We start from the raw sequence: 16,802 nt of genomic DNA, 5'->3' as shown, positions 1-16,802 counted from the left end.
AATGTATTCTTTTTAGCCGAAAACCGGTTTTGCCACTAATGCACCCTTTCACACTCATCACTGTGACCTATATAACCTGGGCTGGCCCTCCCTTCATACCCGGCGACTCCATCATTGGTTTCTCTTATATACAAGAACAATCCTGGGCAAGGACACCTCTCTATCTGTCATCTCTTCTTCATGCCGTTCATAACACCTATTACAAAAGATCAAGTAATTTGATTAAATTTAGTACCCCTCCTACTTCTACTACTTTTGGACGTAATGCCTTCCGCTTTGCAGCAGTATACTGCGTTTAAGCTAACTGAGACTTGTTATAGCACTTATATATCATTGCTCTTTTGTTGTTTTTGATTGCTTCCATTGTCCTCATTTGTAAGTTGCTTTGGATAAAAGCTTCTGCTAAATGACTAAATGTAAATGTAAATGTAAATATGACTGGAACATACTACAAAATACCCTGAAACTTACATCTCTGATACCAATCTCCACCTTTAAGCAGAACCTCCAAAATTACATAGTTGACTCTTGTTCCTGCTGACAATCATGAATCATATTTATACACAAATACTTTAGCACTTTACTGTTTTTCTTTTTCTTCTTTTTTTCTTTGTTGTCTATCTTTTTAAATTTATTGCTTGTTTTACTGTGTCATGTGGTTTGACTATGTACAGTTGTACAGTATGTTCCTATTTATTCCTGTAGCCTCTTGGCCAGGTCATGTTTTTAAATGAGAAGTGGTTCTCAAACAGTTTACCTGGATAAATAAAGGAATAAAAAATAAAAAAAAAATCCTGCCTGCATCTCCTTCAGACAAAGAAGTGAATGAAGTATTCCTCAGTTGCCCTTTTATACCCCCAGTCGCTCCATTAGTTACGTCATATGCTGCCGCCTGCCAATGTCAAGTTCATTGTCATTTTACATTCAAGCTTCAGACACCAGTCATGATGACCTCCGTGAAGTTGGCACCCCATCAAAAGGAATAATCACCAAAACTATGCCATTCGTTTGTGCTACGTTTGTGCTGCAAAAATTAACGTTTGTGCTGGTTTGATGTTTGAGATATTAAACATTCTTTTTTTGACCGTGTGACATCACTCTCCACACCAAATCGCTCCGAACCAGCGCAGTTTGTTTGTGCTCGATTTGTGCCCGTTTGTGCTGTTAAATCAAACACTGTATCTATTTTCCTTCCGTAGATATAACCAAAATATTTTCGGAGTCACTCTCCACCCCAGTTCGTCTAAATCGCACAAAACTGGTGTCATTCGTTTGTGCTCGATTTGTGCCGGTTTGTGCGGTTGAAATGAACGTCAAATATATTTCTCCTTCTTAGAAATAACAAAAACAATTCTGGGCTGTGACGTCACTCTCCTCCCCATGGCGTCCAATTCTCTCCAAGCAGGTGCCATTCGTTTGTGCTCGATTTGTGCTGGTTTGTGCCGTTCAAATTTGCATTGTATCTATTTCCCGTCCTCAAAAATAACAAATACAAAACGGGCCAGTGACGTGCCTCCAAACCGGTGCCGTTCGTTTGTGAGGTATTTGACCTCCGTGAGGTTGGCCCCCCCACAAACAAACGAGTCTATTTGGGGTGAATTTGGAGTATGGGGGGGGGGGGGGGCAAAGTGGCACAAACAAAAAATTTTACAGCACAAACCAGCACAAACGACTGAGACTATTTTGCTGGCGTTTTGCGTTGGGTGGGGGGCCAACTTCATGGAGGTCTCGAACCTCCCTGGTTTGTGCCGTTAAAAGAAACAACCATGACCTCTTTTTAAATATAACAGAAACATTACTCTCCTTCCTGTTTAGCATGGCCGCAGAGTTAAAAAATAAAAAAAGCTCCAAGTTTTACTAACTTCATATTTCAAAGTTGACTAAGCTTAAATTTCAAGGCAACATTAAATTGAAACGGCCATTTTTTTTTTTTTTTTACACTTTTTTACTGCAAGTTTTAAATCATTCTAATTTGGCTTGTGCTCGATTTGTGCCATTAGAATAACTAAACATATTTCGCCTAGGAATAAACAATATATGCTAATTTAGGAAGCTCTCAGTCCATGCCAATGGCTCCGTTCGTTTGTGCTTAGAGGTTTTGGGTTGCAAAATATTAATAAAAAGTTTCACCTCGTATATATGTATCTACAGTAGGCCTATCTATAATTTTTTGTGGTCTTTTTTTCACACGTTCAGTATAGGTTAAGGCTATTATATCTTTGAGCACTTTTTCTACAGTCCATTATGTCCTTTTTGCCTTATTATGCAGTGCGATAAATAATTGTTTGTAAGGGGGACAGAAAAAAGTTAACATAATATAAATATAATAATATTAGCTGTTAAATGCAGTAATACCATGCAAATACAGTTACATATAGCCTATGGCTAATGGCATATTAAGCGCTTCTGTTTTCCTCCCTTTTTAATAGGCCTATTTAAGAAGAATTTTAGGTACAACCAGGATTTCATTTCACGCACAAATCGAGCACAAATAAATGCAGCATTTGGTGTGGAATTAGGCTAGGCTATATGACCTAATTAATATTATTAATATTAACAAATATTTGTGGGGAATAGGCCTAGATGTTTGATACGTTTCATAGACTAAAAAAAAAAATGGACAAACATTTTCAAGCTGCCAGGTTGAAATTAAAGCTTAGTCAACTTTGAAATATGAAGTTTGAGCTGACTAAACTTAAAATTTTAAGGCAGCACAAGCACTTGGTATCTTTTTTTTTTTTTTTTAACTCTACAGCCACACTAAACAGGGAGGCACATTGTTTCTTTCAACGGCACAAACCAGAGAGCACAAATGAACATCACTGGTTTAGAGGGATTGGGACCACAAATCGAGCACAAACGAATGGCACAGGTTTGGAAGCATTTAGATTGCATGGGGTGGAGAGTGACGTCACTGTTCGTAAAAAGGTTATTTTTTTTATATAAAAGAAGCGGGCGGTCATAGTTTACAGGGTTTCTTTTAACGGCACAAACCAGCACAAATTGAGCACAAACGAATGGCACCGGTTTGGAGAGAATTGGGGGCCATGGGGTGGAAAGTGATGTCACTGCCGAGAATTGTTTTTGTTATTTCTAAGAAGGAGAAATATATTTGACGTTCATTTCAACAGCAAAAACCCCGGCAACTGGGAGCACAAACGAATGACACCAATTTTGTGCGATTTAAATGAACTGGGGTGGAAAGTGACGTCACAGCCTCCGAAAATATTTTGGTTATATCTACGGAAGGAAAATAGATACAGTGTTTGATTTAACGGCACAAACGGGCACAAATCGAGCACAAACGAACTGCGCTGGTTCGGATCGATTTGGGCAACATGGGGTGGAGAGTGACGTCACACGGTCAAAAAAAGAATGTTTACTATCTCAAACACCAAACCAGCACAAACGTTCATTTTTGCGGCACAAATCAGCACAAATGTAGCACAAACGAATGGCATAGTTTTGGTGATTATTCCTTTTTATGGCGTGCCAACTTCACGGAGGTGTCATGATGAAGGCATTCTGCATACCGCCCCCTAGGGGACGCAGCATCTCGTTTTGTATTCTCACAGAACCATGGTTACATGCGTAACCTGAGACGTTTTCCGTTTTTAAGCTGATAAATCACAGGACAGCGTTGAAAATTTTCGACACTCCTGAATGTTTCAATGTAGCAGCACATTAGTTAAGAGTGGAGATTTACTACCTGTACAATAAACTGTTTAAAACGTGCTTGAGATATAACCTCGAACACTCGTCTATCCGCCATCATTATAACCTTCACCTTCTTTCTGATTTGAGTCATCCACATATCTGTCACGTTAGCTAATTATGTTTAATGTGTGAATTCTTGATAAAATGCAGTTATATTATGGGCTGTTGGCATTTAGTGTGCTTGTGATGGAGTGGCAGTGGCTCTCGGAGCGAATGAAAACCACAACGTTCTGACTTTCAAAAAATCCACTCCTTGCTCAGTCAATAATCACTCTACTCTACTCAAAATTAAAACTGCTGTATAATAGATATACTTCACTCTTTCTGACAAACAACAAAAGATAATGTGAATTACAGTGTGTACAAAGTTTTCTAAAAGTTTAAAGGGGTCATATGATGCGATTCCAAGTTTTCCTTTCTCTTTGGATTGTTACAAGCTCTTGGTGCATGAAGAAGATCTGTAAAGTTGCAAAGACTAAAGTACGCAATACAAAGAGATATTCTTTATAAAAGTTAAGAGTCAACCAAGCCTACCTAAAACATCTCATTCTAACACGCCCCCACGTCTACGTCACGATGTAGGAAGATTTGCATAATGCCGCCCAAATGTTCACGCAAAGAAAGAAGGCTTAACTTTTATTTTCGCTATTGCCGCTGAGGCCATGTTGTGGAGACGCTGTAAGTTTCATTGTGAAAGCAAAACTACTTTGTTTGGTCTTCCAAAAGAGGACACAACTAGAATTCAGTGGTTAAGTTGTGTTTACAACACTGTTTCAGAACAGTTCAAACCAAATATTCAGATGTGTGCAGCACAATTTGCGGAGGATGAGGACTGTTTCCTGTGAGAGTAGCTTACAATGCTTCTGTGCAAAAAGTTTCTATAAAGTGGGGCAGTTCCAACTTTGCAAGGACAGTCTGGCGCTTTTGACTCAAAGCCTGTAAATACATATTTTATATTTAAAGAATTTGCCACTGATGATTCAAATACGAGTTTTGAGCAGTGTAGAGTAGCGCTTGTTGCTTGTCATTTCTCCGATCACAATTATGTTTATGTTATATGTTTACACAGTACGATACGGGATGCAGCTCATAAAAATACAGTATAAGTCATTATAATCAGTAATTATGTCCTCACTGGATGCAACAAATGCCTAATTTATAATGGGTTTTATTGTTTTTGTCTTGTCACGCCGGGACACACGGCATGAAAGTATGGTAAGGGGGGCGTAACATTTTTGATTTCCGTCACACGCTTGAGGTATTCGGCCAATCACAATGCACTGGATAGCTGGCCAATCAGAGCACACCTCACTTTTCAGAGCGATGAGCCTTGTAAAAATCGATGCATTTCAGAAAGGCAGGGAACAGAGGAGAAACAATAATGTACATTATGTGGAAAATAATGTGTTTTTTGAACCTTAAACCGCATAAACACATTGCATTATACCAAATACACAAAATAATGTTATTTTTAGCAACGTCATATGACCCCTTAAAAATTGCAGTGTACATCATTTATTATAAGGGGGTACAATCCACAGCTCAGTAGGCTACTCATTACTTAATACTCATTTTAAATAAGCTACTCTTTTATTCTTACTCAAGTAATTTTTTTTTTGGACAAATACATTTTAGTCTACTCATACTACATTTTTTGGAATGTAATGGTACTTTTACTTGAGTATATTTTTTCAGTATCCTTTCCACCACTGGCCATTGGCTAATCAATTCTCAGATTTTACTTGGCAGTGTGTGAGTTGGAGGCTTTTAAGCTTTTAAGAACAACCATACTATACTGTCGGTTTCTTGGTGTCAGTTTGAGTGAATGCAGACAACGTGATTAATATTCATGAACCTAGCAGCTCATTAATCCTTAGTGCATTTTATATTGTTATTAGTAGTAGAATTTGTAGTATTATTATTATGAACAGACATGTATTTTTTCTCTATATTTTATTACTGTATTGTCATTTATAATTGATTGTCTTTTTTCTTTATTATTGGTGTTTTTATTGCCTTAAATTATATGTATTAAATGGACCCAATAAAGGTACATTTTCTTTCTTTCTTTTTCTGAAATTACTCACTGTTATACTGTACATTTGTTTTAGTTTAAATATTAAACTAGCTGGAGTTTACATACAAGAAATTTGTACTGGTGACAGAAGGGTTGGAGCTATTATTGATTAGGGTTGGAGCTAAACTCTGCAGGACGGTGGCCCTCCAATTGATTAGGGTTGGAGCTAAACTCTGCAGGACAGTGGCCCTCCAAGACCAAGTTTGGACACCTCTACTTAAAATCATCAAGAGGCTTCATAAAAGATTCACTAATAATTAAATAGTTTATTATGAGAGTGTCATTCAATATGAGACGACTGAAAAGCAGGTAGGCTAGTGTTAGCTTACCTTTCATGAAACAAGGATTGCTAACCTAACCAAGAAACACTGATAACCAATGTAGCTGACCAGCGTGCATATTTAAACCATAAACAAATGTACTGTGTAACGGTGAGTAATTTCAGAAAAAAGAAAAGAAAAAGAAAGTATCTTTATTGGTATTTGCCTATGTCAGCTTTGGAGCTTGCAAAAGTATTTGCTTGTTCGGCTCCAAAACTGCACTGTACAGAGATTGCTATAAACTGGCATCCAGCTGCCATTAAGTTATTAAAAAAGGTTTACAGTATTATTACTGTATTTTCATTTACAGAACATTACTTTCTTTACTGTATTTTCATTTACGGTATTAGTGCTGTTGAGTTTATTTCATTTAGTTTAAACTGTAAACTAAGTTAAGCACTGTTAGCACTGTAAACCATATTTTTGCCAGCCCAACCCCATAAAAATCACAATAACTCATGAGCATTTGACCTGTTAATATTAATTTTGATTGTTGAACATTTTCTTTTAAAAAACACAAATCACACATCTTGACCTCTAGCATGCACTAGCTAAAAAAAGGGCATCAACACAGTCCCCTGGGACTTTGTGTCTGTTGCATGGCAAAACAAAATACAGTAAAAATTTGTTTGTGTTGTGTTAAATTTCAGTAATTTTGGCAATCAAAGTTGACAAGCTCTCTAATGAGAAAAACCATGGGAGGATTCAGGCTGATGCTTTTTCTTTGCACCTTCTTTTCACGATTCCATGTCCTCTGTGACTTTGAATGGCATTTGATGCCACCAGGGTTGATTCTCAGAATAAATCTGCAAATAATAATAATAAAATAAAAGCTTTTTATTACACTGATTTTTATCGATGACTGCAATGTTAATATTTTAATTATAGGTATATAATTCATTGTAGACCTCAAAAGACATTTTAATTGAGGAGTAGGCTAAATCTTTAGTTATCCTCACACCACGTTAGTTATGCCGTATATATTGTAGGGCAAATTAATTGTAATTTTAATTTAATAATAAAAGTAACTTAAAAAGGCCTAATAAAATTAAGAATGTAACAGGCCTACATTAATTGTTAATGGCAAATCCTCTTAATATTGCCAATAATGAATGTTTTTGACAATGTCTCTGGCTATCATTGATACAAGCTCATCGTCTTTCAACACACCCCAGCAAGGGGAGGTTTTCTTGGGGCAGACAGCACGTTGCCTGTTACGCCGTTTGGGCTGTCTTGTTGAGCGCAGTGGCACTGAGAACATTAAAATTCACACTTTAAGCTCTTTTATTTTCCAAATGTGATAGGATCGATTAGTCCAAAGAATCATTCGGTTTGTATTGCGTATCGAACCGAAAGCATCATACCGAACGGTTCAATACGAAGACATGTATCGCTACATCCCTAATACCAATATACCTCCTTTGCAGACGACAAGACCACAAGCTTAAAAATAAAATACAAAAAAAAGTACTAAAAATCCGTGTTTCTTAACTCAGTTTTCCTCACTATTTCATGTTAGCTCACTGTCAACATTATGTAACATCTTTCTCACCTAACTTGTGATAAAGAGGCAGCATAGAATTAGGGATGTTCATTTCTGTAATTTTTCCTAACCAACATCCAATGCTCGTTAACCGATTATTAACCATTAACCGACAAGATTATTTTAAATAAGAATTGAATTAAATTAGAAAGGATAGCTAAGTGTCTGTGACCCGTTAAAAATACTAACATTTGTTTTCCCGGGAATTCATTTTACATGTGCAAAAAGCAGAAAACAACGCCGCATGCAAGCACACAGTTGAGCTTTTCTACCTTGACAGTGTAGTCTGTTCATTATCATAATAATATACAGTAAGTAGACCATATGGAAAAACACACACTGCTCAGTTTAAATATGTAGTAAAATCTGTGCCGTTAAGTGTTATCACCATACCGCCATGATGTTATGCAAAACATTAAGTTAATGGTTCCATATAGAACCCTTTTTAAGGGTTGAATCAAAAGAACCCTTTAGGGTTCTTTGTAGCCAATAAAAAAGTTCTATTTAGAACCCTTTAGGGGTTCCCATCATGGGAGCATTCTTTGGATTTAATTTTTGTTCTATTTTAATTAAATTTTAAGATTTAAACAGCTCATACAGCTATTTTATCACTAAAAAATGAAATAACAATAAGCATAACACATCAAGGTGTAGTGTGATCAGTTAAGACACTTTTATTAGCATTTACAATAACAAGCAATATATAACACAGCAATTCACAGTGCAAACAGTTACATAAATAACATAAATCCATTTTTCTGTATCTATCATAATATCAGTAACGTTTTATTATTTTTAAAACTCTGATAGGAATAGCACTCTCCAATTTAGAAATATTGTTTTTCAACCCTCTTCACATTATCACCCATCCAACATGTCAGTCACAAATATACGTTGATTGCTATAATCCACAAAAAAAAAAAAAAAAAAAAAAAAGAAAAAAATTGAATATTAACTTGCACAAATAAATAAATTTAAAGTTAACTTGCAAAATTAATGAAAAATAAATAAATAAATAAATAAATAAATACATAAGTAAAATGAGAATGTAAAAAGTTTGTCATCAAATAGTAATTTAACTAACAGTCTTATTTTGCATCTCACCACCAGGGTCATTACCCTTTACCTTAAATAAAGTGTCAAGTATTTACTCCACATTCTCCTATAAACCAAGTAGTCTAACTTTTTTGTACACTGGGTGTTTTTTAAATGTATAAGCATTAAATGTTAATTTTACATTTCAGATAAGCATTTAAACAATAAAAAACAAAAGGGCCCATGACAATTTCAGCACTGGGAAGGGGCTAAATAGTGCTGATTGAAATGAAACGATTGATGGCTTTTGATTGCTCCATAGTACTGAATAAAAGTAGAAAGCAAAACAGATACTTCTGTCATCTCTGGTTATTGGTCAGTGACAAATCCATTTTGATGCTTTACTGATGAGACGCTGATGAGTAGGCTTGACATCCTAAAAAAAATGGGGGATACAAGTAAGAGAAACATTTATTAGACCTATGGAGAGTACAGTACTGCAGGAAAAAGAAAGGAATCTCTCACAATTAAATCAAATCTTTAAAATTACTTGAATTAGGGAGGAGTGTGGTGTTTTGTGTTGTGTTGTAGCAAGTTGGTCATGTTTCCTCTGACTTCCACTTTTCAGCATGCTGATAAGGTTGTGGTAAAACTTTAAAAATGCTCTCTGATAGAGGAACATCTACAATAACCAAATACAGTGTGTTTTTAGACATAATATATATATACTTCAGCAAAACAATCATATATTTACTATACTATAACTGCAAACACCAAATACTCACAGTTATCCACAGAAAAAACTGGAAACATCTCCATCATCTTCTCTCATTGTTCTTTTTGGTTTGAATTCATGTTTATAATGGCTGTCTGACAGTGATTTGTTTAACTTTGTTTCATCTTTTCCTATAGGTCCAATACAATCTACAGGGCAATATATATGAATGACTCTCGCCAGCATTATTGATCTAATTCACAACAGTTTTTATCAAGATACTTTAGGGATACTTGTTAAAGGTGTTTAGAGAGTTCCAGGGGTTAGTCGTGGCCTAGTGTTTAGAGAGTTTGGCTCCTAACCCTAAGGTTGTGGGTTCGAGTCTTGGGCCGGCAATACCACGACTGAGGTGCCCTTGAGCAAGGCACCGAACCCTCAACTGCTCCCCAGGCACCGCAGCATAAATGGCTGCCCACTGCTCCAGTGTGTTTATGGTGTGTGTGTGTTCACTGCTCTGTGTGTGCACTTTGGATGGGTTAAATGCAGAGCGCAAATTCTGAGTATGGGCCACCTTTCTCCTTTTAGCTTCTTGAAATAAATGTGTAACGTTAGGCTAACTAAAAAATGACTAGGGTTAAGGTAAAAGTAATTGAAGCTGAAATTTTCTCACTTACCATTGTAATCGTCGTTCTCCCAAGCTCTGAGTGCACCGTTGAAGTTTAAACAATGGCGCTCGTGTGCTTATTTGTGATCACTCTCACGACAGGCGCGCAACTGAAATGCGGCGTTGTGCATAAAATACATAAAACATGGTTTAGTCCAAAGAACTCTATTATGGCAAAAAGGGTCTCCTTATATAGAACCTTTTTGGCATAAAGAGTTCTTTGGAGTAGAGTAAAGAACGCTAGGGTTCTATAAAGAACCCCAAAGAACCTTTTTTTCTAAGAGTGTAGTATACTATGGCTGACGTTAACTTACCAGTTGATGTTATCACAGTTTATGATGGCTCCAAAATACAGCCCTGACGTTGTAGACAATATGATCCACAAACTTGAACAAAGAAAACAGAAATACTTAAAAATGCTGTTTAAAAGCTCCACATAAACAATGGTGATGCCCAACTCACTTTACCTCAGTATTTTATGTTAGTTCCCTGTTAAAGTAAAGTTACTAATGACTCCGCCTGATTAGCTAACTTGCATTAAAGAGGCAGTGGAACGTACAAATGATGTTTCTTGGTTTAACTAAAGTTTATTTCGACTAATAAGTTACTCACCATTTTATGTTATTATGACTGCAGTCCGGCCAACAGTCAGAAAATACTGTTCAAATGACAAAAATTGGTTACAGTGTAGCTTTTCTGATTGGCCAAAATTCTCTGATCTCTGGACAGTGCCTGGTAGCCTCTACAGATGCACAAATCCCTTTTCCTCCATATATCACATAGAAATGTGGTGCAAAAGGGAGAGTGCGCAAAACTTGTGTGTACTTGTGTTTTTGCTAGAAAAATATCCAAGAAAAATAAAATTATTTGTGAGAAAACATTCTACAAGCATGCAACTGTCATTGCAAGAATTCATATACTGATTTGCAGATGTACAAAATTTGTCCGTGGCTTCACATTTTTTGATGCAGGTGTGTGAATGTGTTTTGCACTACAGTACATGAGGAATATTGGTTTAAATTCTCTGAGCCAATGCACTTGTGTAATGTGGAAACGGAACAATGATGTTCGGAACATTGAGTTCTGTTGAGTTCTTGTGCCAGCATGATTTGATGAAAGGAAGTATATGTTTGATTGATGAAAAATGGATGATGTGGCTGAAAAAGTGATTATGGAAGAAAATGAATTGTATAAGTTGCTCGCATCTCACTGGGGAAAGCTTGGCGCTTTAATGAGAATGCAGAAGAAAATAAATGCTTTGATTGAAGCTGGCGAAGATAAAGAAAGTGTTGCTAAGCATGTTGATACTTCTAATACTATACTGGCAGAGTTTATGGAACTGCAAGTATCTGTTCAGAGATTGTTGAGTGACGATGAAAAGGAAGCTGACCACGGAGACTGGTATGAGCCGAAATTAAATATTTTCTGGGAATTTTTGAATGGGATTGTAACGTGGATGGGTGAAAATCCAGAAAAGATAGATGAAGAGGTCTTGGAAGGTACTGTTGGGCATCTAGAAAGTCATCTAGAATTTCTTCTAAAAGCCAAATGAGCGCATCTGCTGATTTTCTAAATGCTGAAGCGGAGCATGCAGCACTAAAACAAGGAAGTTCAAAGTCTGACACCAACAGTACATATCCATCTACTGAGTATATTGCACCTGCAAGAACGCCAAAGGTTCAAACAAAACAAGACAAACAAGCAAACAAATGTAAATCTACTTGGATAGCTGAAACTCAAAACTCATAAACATAATAGGGTCTAAACCACTCTGGACAATACAGCTCTTGCAGATGTTGTGAAAAAACAAAAAGAAATAACTGCTTTGCTGGTAAAGCAACAGCAAACCTTCCTTCTTCCAATGAGGGAAATTCCTGTGTTCGGCAAAGATCCTCTGTCTGCAGTTCAGGTCCTTCATTGACACATTTGAACAGAGTATAGAAAACAAGACAAACAGCATGCAAGATAGACACGATTATTTAGATCAATATGCAGTGGGGTAACCCAAAAATCTGGTACGCAGATACTTGCACATGGATCCTGAAAAAAGGTATAAGGAATCAAAGAAGCAACTTAGTAACAGTATAAAGAAAGCATCTGCATTTATGGCTTTAAATTGTCCAAATTACTTTTGAAATTGCCTTTTCGTGAGTCCAATGTAAAAATGCCAAATAATAAGAGCATGGCGCAACAACAAGCACAGCACTTATTAAAAAGGTTCAAAATAGATGTGTCATTCTTTGCTAGAAACAAGGAATTTATGAACAATGTAATTGCAAAGGGGTATGCCGAAATTGTACCAAAAGACCAGGTGAAGCTGGAAAATGGAAAGTTTTTTTTTAGCATAGACCCTGCCCTGAGTGAGAAGCAGCAATCTGACATTAGCTGCTGGAGATACAATGTCAGAGCCAAAGATGCATTATAAGTGTCGTGTGTTGGGATGCACCAGTGGACATAGGAGTCTCCACAGACCGCTGGGGACATGGTGGTTAAATTTCATTTTCGAAGAAAATGTGTCAGAAAAAAAAGGAAAGTCCTAAATGTTTGTGCTAAACATTTTTACACTGGACTGCCTTTAAGGTGGCAAAGATGGCTTGATGAGCTGATTTGTTTGAACTCTTTTAGTATGAGCAGATGCTTGAAAAAGCAAAGATTTTAGAAATACGGTATCAAATTTTTCGGATGCATGTGAGAATGGGTGTGGAGCCATACCTCAGACTCATGACAAAGGAGAAGTGAATGTGGCATTTGCCATAGGCAAGGCCAAAGCACCGCCACTTAAATAAACAACCATTCCAAGACTGGAATTAGCAGCAGCTGTCCTAGCTGTATGCTTAGGCAGGATCCTGAGGACAGAGTTGTAGTTTAACCTGGATGAATCTTTCTTTTGGTCAGACAGCACAACAGTATTGAAATACTTAGCTAATACAACGACCAGATTCAAAACTTAAGTAGCAAATAGAATTTCCATTATTCACACTCATTCAAAACCTTCACAGTGGAAGTAAATCTGCTCAAAACTAAATTCTGCCGATGCAGCTTCAAGAGGCATGAAACCTGAAGAGTTTATTTGGCCTCAATTATGGATCAATGGGCCTGACTTCCTCTTAAAGCCACAATCTCAATGGACTCAGACAATGGAAAAAGTATGCTTGATTCTGGACAATGATCCAGAAGTAAAAGAAAAGATCTGTGCTTGTGTTGCTGTTAAAACTGATGAAAAGGAAAATCCAACAAGTCGACTTTTAAATTACTTCTCAGGCTGGACCCATCTAAAAAGAGCAATAGTATGGATTTGTAAGTATCTGGAAGTTCTGAAATGAAAAGTAAAAGAAATGAAAATGCAGAGCCAACTTTGTGATCAGAAAGCTAGCAAGCAGAAAACAAGGCAACAGGCCCCTGAGAATCTGAGTCAGATTATGAGTTAAATGAAAGTATGATTCAGATTTCCCTTGTCAACAGCGGCATAAAATGGAACTTCAACCCACCTCATGGTGCCCATCATGGTGGTGTTTGGGAGCGCTTAGTCCAGCAAATCAAGAAAGTGCTTTACTCAGTAGTAAAACAGCAAATACTGGACGATGAAGCTTTGCATGTTTTATGCAAAATTGAAGCAATAATGAATGACCGCATGATTGCTCCATCATCGGATGCTCCAGAAGACCTTGAAACATTGAAACCCAATCACTAATACAATTCAAAGCAAAAACAGTTTTACCATCTGATCTCTTTAAAAATGAAGACTTGTACATTCGATGGTGCTGGAGACATTTTCAGTATTTAGCAGACTTGTTTTGGCAAAGGTGGGTGAAAGAATACATCCTCCCAATAATGCAGCAATGCCAGAAATGGATTAAACCCTGCTGAAACTTTACTTTTGGAGATCTTGTGTTGGTAGTTGATCAAACAGCACCTATAAATTCTTGGCCCATAGGACAGATCACAGAAGCATTTGCTGATTCCAGAAGATTTGTTTGTTGAGTGTGCCTAAAGACTCAAATAGGTGAACCAGAAAGGCCTATCAACAAACGATGTCTGCTAATGGAAGTATCATGCTGAATTTTAGGGTTAAATAATTAAACTTTTGACTCTACATTTACACTGACCCATGTATACTGATAAACATATATATATATATGTGTGTGTGTGTGTGTGTGTGTGTGTGTGTGTGTGTGTGTGTTTTGTGTGTGTAGTTGCAGTTGATTCCAAAACGGGGGGCAGCAACTGGAAAAGCCCTATCACCCTTTATTTTAAAACGTGAACGAGGGACGACTAAAAAAATAATAATAATTATTATTTTTTTAAGATTTTTAGGAAGTTTATATGAGTAATTTTGGACATTAGAGTTATGACTTAATTTATGGACTTGAATGAACCAATGTTAAATGTAATGGAATATTTACGTTCATGTGTTGGTATGGCTACTGAACTATTTGTTGTAATTACTTGTAAACAAGAATTAGGGGCGAGAATGGGAGAAATGAGGAGAGAGGGGAATGGAGATATAGAATGTTTTTTTTATAGTGAGTGACTTACATTTTTTGTGTTGATTTATTATTATTATTATTATTATTGTGTGTATATTTATATTTGTTTTTATAAATTTTTTGTTTGAGTATTGTCCACCTGTCGGGATTTAGTGATGTATGCATCACCATGTAGGGGCGGGGAATAGGAAAGTAGGAGTGGGGTAGGGTATCGTTTAGCTTGGGCTGGGCTTGGGCATCATGAAGGTAGCTCACAGGTTTTTGACCACTTTGTTATTTTGGCTTGTTTTTTCATTTGTTGGAAATAAAGAACTGAATTTCGAAATGCTTTTGAAACAAAACGATTGCATTTAATAAACAAAATCAAATATTGAAAACACGTTTAGAGTGGAGTGCATACAAAATAACCACTGTTCCCCAAATCCACGACCTAATTCAAGAGGCTGACACATATGATGTATTTTTACTTTAGTATGTAAATAGTAGTAAATAGTAATATCTACATTGGAATTCATCTTTGAAGAAAAAAATATTTTAATTTATTTGTTTTTACAGTGTTGTCACAATGTGGATCTTCGAAGATTGGTAAGTTCTATGCATTACATACAGTACAAAATCCATCTCTGTGCATTTGCTTATAGGCCAGTGAATAACTTAATGAAGTTTACTGTTGTGTAGGAGCCCAATTTTGTATTAACTGTAATCTGTATCATTCTACCTACTCATTAACATATGATCACATACACAGACACATTAATAATGAGACAAAGCAGGATAATTACTGTTACAGGAACACTTATTCCTGGCCGGATGCACCATCTGTGTGCAAATTACACCTAAGGGTGTGATTTCAGCCTGCTATGTTAGTGTGTAGTGTATCTGGTTGAAGCTTGAATGACCTGATTTGACAGTGGTTCATGTGTTTATATTCAGCCCTGAAGCAGCAAATAAAGAAATATACACACTTTTAGTTGTTTTTGGTCTGTGAAGGAAAGTTACTCACTACGACTATGAATGAAGAACCCTGTTATAGATTATGATTTATTGATATTTCATGTTTTTCCAACAGCTGCAGCCTTTCTAAACCAGCCATGTGAGTATTTGTTCCTTCATGCTAATTTTTATTTTTTTTTTCCTGACTCTGTTCTTCTGTGTTTGGGTGAATAATTCGGAGCCCGCGAAGTCCCCTGTAGGAAAACAATAAAAATACAAATAAAATCCTTGGCGATGGTTTTGCAATTCGTCCCATCAGTTTATAAATTGTACTGAATTATTAAACTTTTCCATCGGTTCCCACGGATTAATAAACTGTACCCAGGAATTTCCAATCCATGCTCTCAGATTTTGTAAACTTTACCTTCGGTTTTTCAATCTGTACACACAAATTCAAAATCTGTGCACAGGCTTTTTCAGTCCGTTCCCACAGGTTTGTAAACTATTTTTGTCATTCAAATCCGTGACTACAGTATTTATTGAATTTTGTCATTCAATAGATATCATCGTCATATCCTCTTACCAATTTTTCTTAAAACTAATTTGTAATTAATTATCACTACTTTTCATAATAAACTCTTCACTGTCACTGCACTAAATATAACAAGTGAAAAAGATGTGGCCCCTTTATGAGTGAATGCTCCCTTCTGAGCTGTCTGCATTGCATGTGCGCCACGAGCACATGTATATAAATGCCCTTAGAAAACATTGGAAGCATTGGAGGTTTCGAGCAAATAGGTAATCTCCAATTCACTTTACGCTTTGACATTGTATTTTCACATAGATAACTAGATAAACCGCTTGCTGCTGCTGCTCTTATACGATATGCTTAGTAATAACTCCTCTTTCTTAAATACCTGCGCATAGCTTTGTGACTTATATGTTTGCAAGTTTAGAAATTTAAAGCTGATGAACACAATAATGCACTGAAAAAGACTGTTCATTTATCTGACTGTTGAGTTTCAGCGTTTTGGACAAATCTGAACTAGTTTCAGAGAATTGCCAGTATTGCCACGATTGTGAGGTCTTGTTTTCCTGCCATGTGTCTCTCTCTGCATCTACTGTTCAGTGATTGGCTGAGAAGAGCAGCACATTCAGTTGAAGATGTTAAACTAAAATACGTATTCTGATGCTTCTAACCTGAGTGATCACTTTACATGTGAATACAGCTGAAATCAAAGCTATTGTCACAGCTTATGTCTATGGTGATTTAGTCAGATGACATCTCGATTATGAATCAGACTTCCATGC

General features: G+C 36.5%; 1 protein-coding gene across 3 annotated transcripts in view; it reads left to right on the top strand.

Moving 5' to 3' along the window:
• The window catches only part of LOC122147649 (octapeptide-repeat protein T2-like), a 195,122-nt gene that overhangs the window by 38,973 nt on the left and 139,347 nt on the right, over positions 1–16,802 (top strand). For all 3 annotated transcript variants that reach the window (XM_042770794.1, XM_042770793.1, XM_042770795.1), the window contains exons 3-4: positions 15,114–15,143; positions 15,628–15,651. In XM_042770794.1, coding sequence (XP_042626728.1) covers positions 15,124–15,143; positions 15,628–15,651 — 44 coding nt within the window. In that variant the 5' untranslated portion in view covers positions 15,114–15,123. The remainder of the gene's footprint in view (positions 1–15,113; positions 15,144–15,627; positions 15,652–16,802) is intronic.

This window comes from Cyprinus carpio, chromosome A15 (genome assembly GCF_018340385.1).
Source record: "Cyprinus carpio isolate SPL01 chromosome A15, ASM1834038v1, whole genome shotgun sequence".
Lineage (NCBI taxonomy): Eukaryota > Metazoa > Chordata > Actinopteri > Cypriniformes > Cyprinidae > Cyprinus > Cyprinus carpio.
This window is presented reverse-complemented; position numbering and strand designations above follow the sequence as displayed.